The sequence below is a fragment of the Suillus subalutaceus genome, assembly GCF_016647625.1.
Source record: "Suillus subalutaceus strain FC151 chromosome Unknown DFJ58scaffold_92, whole genome shotgun sequence".
Classification (NCBI taxonomy): Eukaryota; Fungi; Basidiomycota; class Agaricomycetes; order Boletales; family Suillaceae; genus Suillus; species Suillus subalutaceus.
This window is the reverse complement of record NW_024540341.1, coordinates 88,493-101,090: the sequence shown is the minus strand read 5'-3', so window position 1 is coordinate 101,090 and position 12,598 is coordinate 88,493. Positions and strand designations below refer to the sequence as shown.

The 12,598-nt window shown below is 47.3% G+C and overlaps 5 protein-coding genes across 5 annotated transcripts; 4 read left to right on the top strand and 1 right to left on the bottom strand.

Moving 5' to 3' along the window:
- Positions 1–452: 452 nt before the first annotated feature.
- Positions 453–1,219, top strand: DFJ58DRAFT_843597 (uncharacterized protein; the record flags this gene model as incomplete). Its single annotated transcript, XM_041392994.1, has 4 exons — positions 453–605; positions 665–682; positions 729–882; positions 933–1,219. 4 exons carry the CDS (start codon positions 453–455, stop codon positions 1,217–1,219), a joined length of 612 nt encoding a protein of 203 aa, XP_041241283.1.
- A 568-nt stretch (positions 1,220–1,787) lies between these two features.
- DFJ58DRAFT_747300 (uncharacterized protein) lies at positions 1,788–3,552 on the top strand (the record flags this gene model as incomplete). Its single annotated transcript, XM_041387517.1, has 4 exons — positions 1,788–2,019; positions 2,078–2,230; positions 2,286–3,004; positions 3,066–3,552. Exons 1-4 carry the CDS (start codon positions 1,957–1,959, stop codon positions 3,550–3,552), a joined length of 1,422 nt encoding a protein of 473 aa, XP_041241282.1. The 5' UTR covers positions 1,788–1,956.
- Positions 3,553–5,650: 2,098 nt separating this feature from the next.
- DFJ58DRAFT_501358 (uncharacterized protein) lies at positions 5,651–7,674 on the top strand. Its single transcript, XM_041380710.1, has 2 exons — positions 5,651–6,075; positions 6,131–7,674. The coding sequence occupies exons 1-2, from the start codon at positions 5,752–5,754 to the stop codon at positions 7,538–7,540; spliced, it is 1,734 nt and encodes a 577-aa protein (XP_041241281.1). The 5' UTR covers positions 5,651–5,751; the 3' UTR covers positions 7,541–7,674.
- Positions 7,675–8,582: 908 nt separating this feature from the next.
- DFJ58DRAFT_893225 (uncharacterized protein) lies at positions 8,583–10,445 on the top strand (the record flags this gene model as incomplete). The annotated part of the gene is made up of 3 exons (XM_041394796.1): positions 8,583–8,927; positions 8,983–9,393; positions 9,437–10,445. 3 exons carry the CDS (start codon positions 8,583–8,585, stop codon positions 10,166–10,168), a joined length of 1,488 nt encoding a protein of 495 aa, XP_041241280.1. The 3' UTR covers positions 10,169–10,445.
- Positions 10,446–11,288: 843 nt separating this feature from the next.
- On the bottom strand, positions 11,289–12,538 carry DFJ58DRAFT_799733 (DNA-directed RNA polymerase III, subunit Rpc31). The gene is made up of 6 exons (XM_041390775.1): positions 12,344–12,538; positions 12,157–12,286; positions 11,966–12,100; positions 11,853–11,917; positions 11,626–11,797; positions 11,289–11,574 (listed from the first exon to the last, which is right to left on the bottom strand). Exons 1-6 carry the CDS (start codon positions 12,491–12,493, stop codon positions 11,561–11,563), a joined length of 666 nt encoding a protein of 221 aa, XP_041241279.1. The 5' UTR covers positions 12,494–12,538; the 3' UTR covers positions 11,289–11,560.
- Positions 12,539–12,598: the final 60 nt, after the last annotated feature.

Sequence of the window (12,598 nt, the reverse complement as noted above, 5' to 3'; positions counted from 1 at the left end):
GTACCCACCTACACCCGCATCCAAGCCACGCGTTCGAACGTGGTAAATTCTTGAAGTCCCTTCAAACAGGTGGGTCCTCATTACATCTTTGGTTTACGCATATTATGGCTCGCAATCAATATCTCGCCGTCCACACCTTCCACATTTTGTGTTTCCTATTTTAGGAACTGCGACTCATGGTGGTGGAACTCCGGAGTGAAGTAAATGTGCCAGAACGAAGGACAATGATGCCACAAAGACGTTCCACTGCCAGAGTCCACGGAATCCACCGCAGCTATGTGGTGATATTTATATTTGTTCTTTTGATGTACTTACATGGCCTGTGGCAAGCGCTTCTGAAATATGTGGACCCAGGCATCCGAGCACTATATATTTCGTGTTGGCAGTGTCTCTCTTCTCTCCATCACCTTGCATCTCTCCATATACTCACCTACTTTCTACTGTCATTCCTCATGCCTAACAGCGTCCCTAATCTCTATCGTTGGGGAGTCTTTAGAAGACTGGCTACTCGTCTTGAGTCTCTGGACCATTATCTGGACGCCATGACTGAGATAATGAAATTTAGTGATGCGGAAGACCGGCAAATTCGCCACTATGGCCGCAAGGTCCTGTCTCTGTTATTAATCATCTCTTATAGTCAACTGATGATGATATTTCCGTGCAGATCATCTCTCTTACGGAGGTAAATATGATTTCAATTCTAGCAGGCTCTTCCACTGATGCCCTAGGTAATTAAGATTGCATATGCCACTGTTAATTGTAGTATTGGCGCGACCCTGCTCGTGATTTGTTCAGAGGAAAATGTGCCGTACAAAGCGGCATATTTTAAAATCCTTGTCCTGATCAGGCGGCGGAGGTCGGCGTTCCCTGCTTACTTGGACAGTAAGCATTGGTTGTTATTGCGTTTGATTTCCTTTTCACCATTTGTATAGCTCGTATCAGTGCGCTCTTGGATTATTCCATAGAGCATAACATAGTCCTACGGACCAAAGGAATCGATCCACGTGTCCAATTGGGTATTAAGGAGTTGATAATCATCAGAAAACCACGAGCGGCTCGTCAAAGCACCATCGAGACTGCAACCCCTGTCTCGTCGGCACGTGGATCATCTACCGGCTCTTCTAAAACACCCAACGAGCTACTTGGTGCCTCCATTCCCTCGAAGGCTGTTTGCGCGCGACTGTCGAACGAAAGACCGAGGCTGGTGAGGTTGAACTAGGAAACAATGATCATGAAGTTGATATTCTTCTCGAGCCTTAGCTGGACTAATGGCTGCCTCATTGTACTTTGAAATTACAACCTTTTCATTTCATACTTAGTTGTAACTATACATCTATTGCACCTATCGACGGACAATCTATCTTGCTCAGCTGCCGCACCAGTAACTTGACTTTGAAGTCTGAATTCATTTGCCTCATCTCGCCTGCAAATTCGCAATCTATCTACCCCTTTCGTTTATAACTACATCATGGCTTGAGGCGTCTTGGGATGTCTTCTCGTTGATGATGGTGTTCATCATCCTCCAATGGATCAGTAGTAATTCCCGGTTCTGACGAGCATGTTCAAGTACTTGCTAGGTATCACAAAGTTGTATTCGGTGATCCGAACCTGTACCTGACACGGATGCAACTGAAATATCTCACTGATGTCTAGACAAATTAAAGGTGTGCTGAGATTGTCAGTGAAACATGCAAGGCTCATAAATTCCCCAAGTCTGAACTTGCTTTATGCGGACATTTTCCCGCGCCACAAACTTGTGAGACTTGCATTTTAAGTCGCAACGCGATCGATTTCGTCACGTGGGGTAAATCAAATCCACTCCAAATTCCAAGTACCCTAGTAAATTTCCACGCCTGCTACAACTTACAAGTATGAAGCTTGCCAAAAAGCGCTGAGGATGAAAGTGCCCGCAGCGAAAGCAGCGTTTCCTACTTGCCTGCATCTACTCGCTGTATAATGATTCCTGAGCTGCGATGGAAAATCTTTGACCTAGTCACGCGAATTGATTCCGAGACTGTAGTGAGTACTGCTAAGCGGCTTTTCAGACTTTGAACGGGTGATGGATTCCTTGTGATAGTGGTTGATGAAAAAGACACTCATGGCGCTTGCCTTGACGTGCAAGTACTTCAGCGGACCTGCGCAGGATCTTGTGTGGCGAGACCTGCATAGTTTTGAACCACTTATCACATGTCTCCCGCAAAGCCTATGGAAACAAGACGGACACAAGCTAGTTAGTCAAACTCTGGCTCATGCTCAAGACTACACAAATTGACATCATTTGACAGGAATTTCAAAGAACCATGACGCTCGATGACTGGTCCATTTTTTGCAAATATAACTATCGAGTCCATTCACTGGTCCATCAATGTCGGGAACCGTACTCGTACACGGATGACGAGACGATTGGAACTGAAATTTGGCGTGCCCTCAGCTGTCCCCCCTTCTCCCTTCCTTTGCTCCCCAACTTGACGTCCCTTACCTGGACTGAGGCTAGCGACAAGACATTCCAATGTGTTCGGTTGTTTGCGACTCCAAAATTGACGATGCTCAATATTTCCCCCCGGCACCGTCCATTCTTCACCTTTGGCTCATCCGAACAGTCCATCCTGTCGTCTATCGCTCAGTCGTGCCCTTCTGTTTCGTATTTCGATCTCGCTCAAGAGAGATATGGCTCTACTGATTCAGTCGGAGACACGTCGACCGCATTGCAATTCTGGTCTCATCTAACATCGGTGAGGACTGGAACAGTTTCCGAGGCAGCCATATTACATCTGTCCAACTTGCCTTCACTCCGAGTTTTGAAATGTCGATTGCCTTCAACTTCCTTATCTACAGATGCACAGAAGCTCCTACAGCAGCCTGTGTTCTGCGCGTTGCAAGAGCTGGACGTAACATGCACAAGTCTAGTCATCTTAGATCCTTTTTGGAGAAGCTCACTGTCACTCCAAAGTATTATTATCCTTTACAATCACTCGTGGAGTGGATTTCGCTCAGGCCCTGCCGGGTCTGATTTCTCGTCTATCCAATGTCTGTACACACAACTCACTGCACGAAGTGCGACTCAGCTTCTGGGATCGGGGCATTGATCCCAATGCTTCAATCGGAGCTGCGGCCTTTCAACCACTCTTTACCTTTCGCAATCTTCGCAAGCTTGACTTCGAAGCGGACGGCTACTGCATTGTGCGAATGGATGATGCTTCCCTTTTGCAGATGGCTAAGGCCTGGCCATGCCTGGAAGAGCTATACATCTCCAGACACTTCCATTCAAATTATCAAGTCACTCTACATGCCTTTGTCTTGCTGTTGTGGCATTGCCCGCGTTTACGCTCGGTTGCCGTTCTCGTAGATTGGTCCACGATAGATGTGTGTGACATATCCCCTGACATTCCTTACCGAGGATTTTCTCAGAAGGCACTATCCGATTTATCCACCAGCGGTTCGAAGATTGAAAATCCAACATCAATTGCTGCTTTCATCTCAACCATCGCACCCAACGTACGATTCATTCACGGGTCAGAATTCGAAGAGTCCTCGCGGTGGGGACATCGTTGAAGAGTTGTTGCCCATGGTCCGCGAGCAGAGGAGGAGAATGATGCTGATGCTGAATGAGTTAACGCAAGGTTACTAAAGGATTGTGCAGCAGGGACGCCGACAGTGAGGGAGCCAGTGGTGATGGTGAGGTGAGGGTTTTGAGGGAGAGAGGACGGATATATGCTTCATCTTATCCAGGTGTCGTCGGACTTCGGGGAGGAAAATTTGAGGAAGAATGTCTAGAACTCACGTCTTGAGTTCTTCTTGATGATTTGCGCTCGTTCATCTAAACTTGTGTTTTTTCTCGGTCAGTTTACTTCTCCCGATCAGAGTAGTACCTCAAGGAATCTTTTGCATATCTCACAATGCTAGAGCGGGAGTTCGTATGTTGTATCGTATGTTATCAGGGTTACAGTGCTGAGTATTAAATATGCATTGAAAGACGACCGACCGTTCAGACAAGTCACTTTGCTAATTCGCCAGAACTCATGTCATCCTCAAGGCTTCCTGAGTCCTATTGTAGGTCCATTGTCCGATTAGTGCATTGCATATATGCGCTCCAATTGATCATGTTCCAGTTTGCTATTATGCGTAACTGGGACGCCGCTTGCAGTCAACACAATCGATGTCGTTCCCAGGGACGAGTTTGCTCGCTGATCTGAATTGCCTGTGCGTGGTAGTAAGCAAGATGTTCTCTTAGCAGTCGCTGGTGATATCGACGATGCAGCTGCCTTCGCAGGCAATTACGACCGGCACCAAAAGGAAGGGAGAACATGAGAAGAATAGACGATCAAGCTTTCGGATGCAGACTCACCTTTCAAGTTGCTTCCAGCGTCACTTGCCGGCTTCAATCGTCTCCATGAGTTGTTTGCTATTGTAGGTCGGCATTGTGCGAAGCATGCATTGGATGTCTGGGGTCCGATTGGTGAAGTTTCAAGTTTGCTGATTCACCGGAACGTCTGCTTGATGTGAGCATCATTGACGTCTTTTGGAATATACAGCGGCGACTCGGAGAAGGTTCAAATGTTCATTCTCTATGGGTGGTATGTGTATAGTCGTGACGTGTTGTCGTTTGCTGCTGGAAACACAGCTCGATGACCTCGAGAGTGTTGCGCGTGTATACCTTCGCTACTTGTGAGCGATGTTGCCGCTGATGATCGGCTGTGAATAAGCTACAATCCTAGACAAGTCAAATAAGTCTGCCACGAACCCAGAGGCCTAGGGTGAGGAAGACCACTTCAGTGACGACGCTTCAAGTTCGCAGTTGGTTTGTAGAACATTGGGGAACTCTACCCAAGATTGTTGAAGTAATGATCATATTGATCTTCTACAAGGATGAAACTCGCCCTAACCTTGCATCACAGATTCGGGCAGTAGAGCTGTATTTGACGACGAACTTCATTGTACGATGAAAAATTTCCCTGTAGCTTCACTGAAAGATCATATTATGCACCGTGTCCCGTGGCAATTTTGCGATGTACTTATATAATTGTAAATTCACCATTCGATAAACACTGTCCAAGGAAGGAGAGTGCTCCGAGTCAGTCTTCTGAGTCAGAGTGATGTTCTTACTACTAGGGTTCGGCGTTGTTGCTCGCAATATTACTAAGCAGATTTGTTTGTTTGTAGTACCACTGTGGCGGACAGGATGCTCCGTTTACGTTTTTGGCTTCGTGAAATTTTTTTGTCTTTACATATTTGATATTATTTATGGTAAGCTGCGCGCACCAGAGCATCATCGAGTTCCATAGACATCGACATGGATATATGTCAGTGAACGTGACGGTTCAGCTTGCTGTTCATAATTGAAATCGTTGTCATTTACATAATGACATTTGTCTGTCAGTCGCCGTCAGATTTTGAGGGGTGGCATATGACCCTGCAAGACAGGTGAAAGGTGATGTACTTTGTCTCTGCTCGCTGCATGATTCAGATTATATCTGACCTTCAGCAGAAATCTTCTAGCCATGTAGTCCATGACACTAAGTTAAATAAGATATGAAGAGCTGCCCCAGCCTGGCAGCGGAAGTACTGTGGCTTGAGGCCGCCTTGACTCATTGAGCCAGGTGGCTGTCACGACCCAATGTGCGACCGAATAAGTCATCGAGTGACCGTCACTCAATGACTTACTCGGTCGCACATCGAGTCACAGCCACGAGTCCGAGCTAACTTCCACTTGAAGCTGGAAGTCTTGAATCCTTCAAGGTTCCTCATACAAGTATGGAAGCCGAAAGCGTTGAGTATCGACATGCTCACCACGGGAGCGGTGTTGCCTCTCTCTTTCCAGCATCTGCTCGCTGTATCATGATTGCTGAGCTTCGGTGGAACATCTTTGACCTGGTTGCCCCTCCTGACATGCCTGTCAGTGATGCTGAGGGGACATGGGTGTTTTTAGACATGAGAAAGACACTCTTGGCGCTTGCCTTGACGTGCAAGTCATTCACTGAACCTGCATTGGACCTTTTGTGGCGACATCTGGGTGGGCTTGAACCTCTTATCAAGTGTCTCCCACAAAGCCTATGGAAACAGGACGGAGAAAAGCTAGTCAGTCAAGCTCTGGCTCATGCTCAAGAGTATATCATTTGACACCATTTGACAGGAATTTCAAAGCAGCATAACCCTCGATGACTGGTCCATTTTTTGCAAATACAACCACCGTGTCCGTTCATTGCTCAATCAATGTCATGAGAGGTACTCGAAAAACACGATCTGTGGCGCCGAAATATGGCGTGTCCTCAGTTGTCCTCCCTTCTCGCTTCCCTTGCTCCCCAACTTGACATCTCTTACCTGGGCCAAGGCCTCCGACCAGACATTTCAATATGTTCGGTTGTTTGTGACCCCAAAATTGACAATGCTCAACATTTCCGCCGCCTATTATCCACCCTTCACGTTTGGCCCATCCGAACAGTCCATCATGTTATCTATCGCAAAATCATGCCCTTCTGTCTCTCATCTCAATTTCGGTTGGAATAGGGATGAATTCACAGAATCGGTCGGAGACACGTCGACCGTGTTGCAATTATGGTCTCAACTAACATCAGTGAAGACCGGAATAGTGTCCGAGGCAGCCATACTACACCTGTCCAACTTGCCTTCGCTCCGAGTTTTGAAATTCACATTACCTTCAACTCTCGTATCTGCCGATACACGAAAGCTGCTGCAGCGTCTTGTGTTCTGCGCATTACAAGAACTGGACATATCATGCAAAAATATGGTCTTCTTGGACGCTTTTTTAGAGAAGCTCACTATCACTCCAAAAGTATTGTCCTTTACAATCACTCATGGAGTGGGTTCCGCACGGGCCTTACCGGCTCTGATTTCTCGTCTATCCAATGCATGTGCACACAACTCACTGCGACAGGTGCGGCTCAGCATCACTGGTCAGCCCGCTAATCGCGATACTTCAATCGATGCTGCGGCCTTTCAACCACTCTTCGCCTTTAATCTTCGCAAGTTCGACTTCGCAGTGGATGGCCATTGTGTTGTGCGAATGGATGATGCTACCCTTTTGCAGATGGCTAAGGCCTGGCCCCTCCTGGAAGATTTATCCATCATCGGATACTCCAATTTAAATCATCTGGTCACTCCGCACTCCTTCGTCTTGCTGTTGTGGCATTGCCCGCGTTTAGTCTCGGTTGCCGTTCCCATAAACTGGTTCATGATAGGCATGCATGACATACCCCGTGACATTCCTTACCAAGAATTTTCTCACAACGCACTATCCCGTTTAGTCCTTGTAGGTTCGAAGATGGAGAATCCGATATCAGTTGCTGCTTTCATATCAGCTATCGCACCTAACGTAAAATCAATTCGGAGAGATAACGCATATGACCATGATGATGATGATGATGATATCTTCTCAGAAGTCTACCCGACCTGGATGATATTTCAGGATCTGGTCGCGGCTTTACCCATTATCCGTGAGCAGGGGATGAAAATGATGCTTCGTAGAGCAATGCGAGGTTCATACAGCCACCGCGGGAGTGCGCAGCGGGGGGGCCGACAATGAAGAAGTCAGTGTTGGTGATGTTGGTGTCTTCAGGAAGATGGCAGAAGCGAGGGCGACTCGGAATAGTATATGGAACTTTCTTACTCATTTTTTTCTTGATCAAGTCGTTCCTCCCAACCGGAGTCCCTCGACGAATCCCTTTCCCATCCATGTCTCGCAATTTTACAACAGGACTACGTACGTTATGGCCCTGATCTATCAATGTTGTAGTGTACGGATACAGAACGATCAACCTTTCACATGCAGACTCACCTTTTGCTTCCAGTATCACCATGCTCCTCGCCAGCTTCGTATCATCTCTACGAGTCGTTCGCTATTGTAGGTCGGCATTGCTCGAAGCGTGCATTGGATGTATGTCGTGAAGTGTCGGTTTACTAATTCACCAGACTCGGACGCCTGCTTGATGATGTGAGCATCGTCGACGTATTTCGGAGGATGGCCAATCATGATTTATAAACTCTTGAACCCAAATTGTCCCTGGAGCTGTGGACGGCAAGCACGCGGGGCATTTGAGAGCAGGTTTGATGAGAGAGTTCATTCTCTATGCAGCACTTCCTTGTGGATCCATCAGGCTATCGGCTTTGGGCTATTGATCGATCATCGCAGTGCGGTGGGTGGTTGAGGAATCTCTCTACCACCTGGCAGTACCAGGAGGTTCTCAAATAGACTGTAATTTCGCCATTCGAATAATACTGTCCAAGCATGCATGACTGCCATATGGACTCGGAAGCTCAGCGCTCAGTCTTCTGAGGACAAAATGGTATTTTCGAGTGAGGCTCGCTGTATGAATCAGGTTATATCTGACCTTCAGCAAAAACCTTCCAGTCTATGACACTTTAAATAAGACATGGCTTTAATTGACTCAGCTGGTGAAGCTTGAAGTACTATGACTGACTCTTTTCTCAAAGTTCGTAGTCACAGTAGTTTAGTGTGCACGGAGGTGCCAAGGGGGCGGCAAGTGGCTGTGCCTTCTGTTGAAATTGTCCGAGTCCGAACTAACTTTGGATTGAAGTCTTGAACCTCTAAAGTTCCTCGCACAAGTATGGAGGCCGAAAACGCTGAGTATCAACGTGCTCACAACGGCACCAGTGTCGTCTCTTTTTTGTCAGCATCTGCTCGTTGTATCATGATTGCTGAGCTTCGGTGGAAAATCTTCGACCTGGTTGCCATTCCTAACATGCTTGATATTACTGTTGGGCGGCTTTCGGAATTTGATTGGGGAATGGATTCCAAGACATTCATGAGAAAGTCACTTCTGGCACTTGCCTTGGCGTGCAAATCATTTACTGGACCTGCCCTGGATCTTTTATGGCGACACCTAGCTGGGCTCGAACCTCTCATCAAGTGTCTCCCACAAAGCCTATGGAAACAGGACGGGAAAAAGCTAGTTAGTCAAGCTCTGGCTCATGCTCAAAAGTACACCAATTGATAGCAATTGACAGCAATTTCAAAGAACTATGACCCTCGATGACTGGTCCATTTTTTGCAAATATAACTATCGCGTCCATTCGCTGGTCAATCAATGTCATGAGTCGTTCATGAATGGCGAGATGATCTGTGGCACTGAAATTTGGCGTGCCCTCAGTTGTCCCCCCTTCTCCCTTCCCTTACTCCCCAACTTGACGTCCCTTACCTGGACCGAGACTAGCGACGAGACATTTCAATATATTCGGTTATTTATGACCCCACAGTTGACGATGCTCAATATCCATGTACGGTCCTCCACCTTTAACACATTCGATCCATCCGAACAGTCCATCTTGTCGTCTATCCCAGAGTCATGTCCTTCTGTTTCGGATTTCAGTCTCGTTATCGGTTCCGGTCGATCTATCCAACCAAGAAACACATCGACCGTATTACAATGCTGGTCTCATGCCTGTGTTCTGCGCGTTACAGGAACTGGACGTAACATGCAAACGTCTATTCATCTTAGAGGCTTTTTTGGAGAAACTCGCTGTTGCTCCAAAACGATTATCCTTTACGATCACTCATGGGGTGGATTCCGTGCGGGCCCTGTCAGCTTCGATTTCTTATATAGCCAACGGGTGTGCACTCAGCTCACTGCAACAGGTGCAGTTCAACATCACTAATCAGCCTGTTGATCGCGATGCTTTAATCGAAGCTGAAGCCTTTCGACCACTCTTTGCCTTCCACAATCTTCGCAAGCTCGACTTCAAAGCGGATGAACACTGTATTGTCCGAATGGATGATGCTGCCCTTTTGGAGATGGGTAAGGCCTGGCCCCTCCTGGAAGAGCTATACATTACCAGATACTGCGATTCCGGTTATCAAGTCACTCCAAATGCCTTCGTTTCGCTGTTACAGCATTGCCCGCATTTAGTCTCGATCGCCGTCACAGTAGATTGGTCTACGATAGACGTGCGTGCCATACCCCCTGACTTTCCTTCTCAAGGATTTTCTCACAAGACGCTATCTCGCGCATTCTTTGGTGGTTCGAGGATTGACCATCCGATAAGCATCGCCGCCTTCATCTCAGTCATCGCACCCAACTTAAATCTAATCGAGGCATGGAGTCCTGAAATCCATGGGGATGATGACTACCTGGCATACTCCCCAGCGTGGAATCTCGTCCCTGGATTTGATAAAAACTTTCCCCATTCTCCGTAACCAGGGGAAGATGTTGTTGTTGAATGAGCTGATCAAAATGCACGAGGTTCGTATGGGCACTACGAGGTTGCGCAGCCCAGAGGCCAAAAATGAGGGAGTCACTGCTGTTGACGCCGATGAGGGTGGTGAGGGTTTCGAGGAAGATAGCGGAAGCGAGGGCCATTCAGTATACATGCATTAAGTCTTGTCAGACGAGGAAGAATGTTTCAAAGCGTACGTCTTGAATTTTTCTTGATGTTTGCGCTAACCTTTCTCGAGGTCTTTCCTCGATCAGGTCACTTCTCACACTCAACGAATCTCTTTCCGATCCGTCACGGTGTCCCGCAAGTTCATAGTGGGAATACGCATGTCATAGTCCTGAATAATCCATACCGCGGTATACGGATACATAATGATCAACCTTAAGACCATAGTCACTTTTACTTCTAGCGTCGCCATGCTTCTCGCTAGCTTTGCATCACCTTCACGAGTTGTTCGCTATTGTAGGCCGGCAATGTTCGAAGCGTGCATTGGATATATGCGATCTGATTGATGAAATTCCAGTTTAACGATTCATTGGGCCGCCTGCTTGATGTGAGCATCATCGGTCTTTCCGAGTACAGCCAGTCGCAAACTCTTGAACTCGAGTGTTAGAGAGCTGCGGACGGCAAGCACGCGGACTATTGGGAGCAGGTTCGGTTAGAGGGTTCATTCTGTATTGCAATGCTTCCTTGTGGATCATCCACCATCGTGAAACCAAGATTACGGCTGTCGGCTTCGAGTCATTGCTCACGGCGCGGTGGCTGGTTGAAGAATCAGTCCATCGCCTCCAAGTACCAGAAGGTTCTTAAGTAATTCCACTAACCAGGTATTCATAAGTGGCGAGGTCGATATTAGTCGTCACATAGCACCAGCATCGGCAACAAAGACTAAGCACATTGAGCTCGCCGAAAGTGGGCGACGTTACAGATGATAGCACAGAATGAAATTGTGTAGGGAGCAACATCTGATCTCGTCTGTGCACATGTGAAGTCCTCCGAGTATTTGTGCCGGGGTGGGTGTATTCGAGAGCTATTCACCTGTTCACATCTAGCGCACCAAGCCTTCACACTACACAGGCGCGGCTCTGAGGTTCACTCAGTAACAAGAAATCCGTATTGCATTGTACACATGTGAATGTGGTTGATGCGGAATACAATGCGGTGAAAGAAAAATTAAGACTAGACTATCCCTTGGATCTTGAGTAGGACGCTGTCTAGCACAGGTCCAAGACAACATGTGCATTTTAGAGGGGCTGTCGGGCGGGCACAGGCGGCACCATCAAAACAGGATGGGGCCGTGAAAGCGCCGATTATAAGTAGGTCTCTGCATCGCAGGTCCTTTCGTACCAGGGAGGTGCACAAATGTGCTCTCCTAGTCATAATCGCCTGTTCATTATGTGAGATGGCTAGAATACACGGGTGTCAGAAAAGTCTTACCTCCGCCACCGCCATCATCTCCACCACCACCATCTCCAAGACCGTCCATGTCATCTCCTTCACCGTTATCGAAATAGTTCTCCGCATAATCATTGTCATATTCCTCGTCGACGTCGTAGTCGGAGTCAACTGGCTGTGATCCAGCGTCTGAGCGTTCATCGCCCGACTTCTCCTGAAGAGTTTGTTAATATTCCGGAAATAAATGTATGTCTGAAGTCGTGACATACTTGGTCCTCAGCGTCCTCCGCTAAGTCATCAAGATTAAGGCGTTTCGTGGTGCCTTTCTTTTCAACTGTTGATCCATTCAGTAACGGTATGAGGTGAACATTGATCCACTGACCTTTGCGTTTTTTTTTCGGATTGAAATAGCCTTCGAATATCTCTGAGGGAAAAAAGGGTGCATAAAGGTCCTTCCGCTTCAGTGTAGGTTGAGAAGCAGGACTCTGGCGATATTTATCAGAATAACGCTCCAAGTCTGTAAAAGCAAAGGGGTTAGGCTCCTGTTTATCCATTACTTACGATCATTCAAACCATTTGACTTCGACGTTTCGACCACATAGTAAGCAGATTGCCGTAAACGGGTAACGAAACCGGTTTGCAGATCACAGATTCGTTTCTCGTCTGTAGAGTAATCGGTGAGAACTGGCAGAGGATCCAATGGCTGTTCGAATAAAAATGAGATTGCACACTATGATGTTACAAGGATGATGCACCGCACTGGGTACAACGCGTCTCCTTCCCTGGACATAGCTTGTATGTCGGCAAATGTGAGACCCATAGGAGGCATGCTTCCTGCACCGAATCCACCACCACCGCCTCTAAAGCCACCCCTTCCACCGCCTCGACCACTACCGCGTCCTCTGGACATATTTTCGAAACCTTATTAGAAGGCGGTGATTTCCTTGATCAAAGATGTAAGTATAGCCACAGCATACATCATGCTGAGTTGAGAAAGTTTAAACTCCGAAGCGTT

Bases quoted from the DNA above. Each gene is read 5' to 3' on its own strand.
- DFJ58DRAFT_501358 (XM_041380710.1), top strand. From the start codon at position 5,752: ATGGAAGCCGAAAGCGTTGAGTATCGACATGCTCACCACGGGAGCGGT. The intron at 6,076-6,130 runs GTCAGTCAAGCT...ACCATTTGACAG, and splicing joins AACAGGACGGAGAAAAGCTA to GAATTTCAAAGCAGCATAAC.
- DFJ58DRAFT_799733 (XM_041390775.1), bottom strand. From the start codon at position 12,493: ATGTCCAGAGGACGCGGTAGTGGTCGAGGCGGTGGAAGGGGTGGCTTT. The intron at 12,287-12,343 runs GTGCGGTGCATC...TTATTCGAACAG, and splicing joins AAGGAGACGCGTTGTACCCA to CCATTGGATCCTCTGCCAGT. The intron at 12,101-12,156 runs GTTTGAATGATC...TTGCTTTTACAG, and splicing joins CGAAACGTCGAAGTCAAATG to ACTTGGAGCGTTATTCTGAT.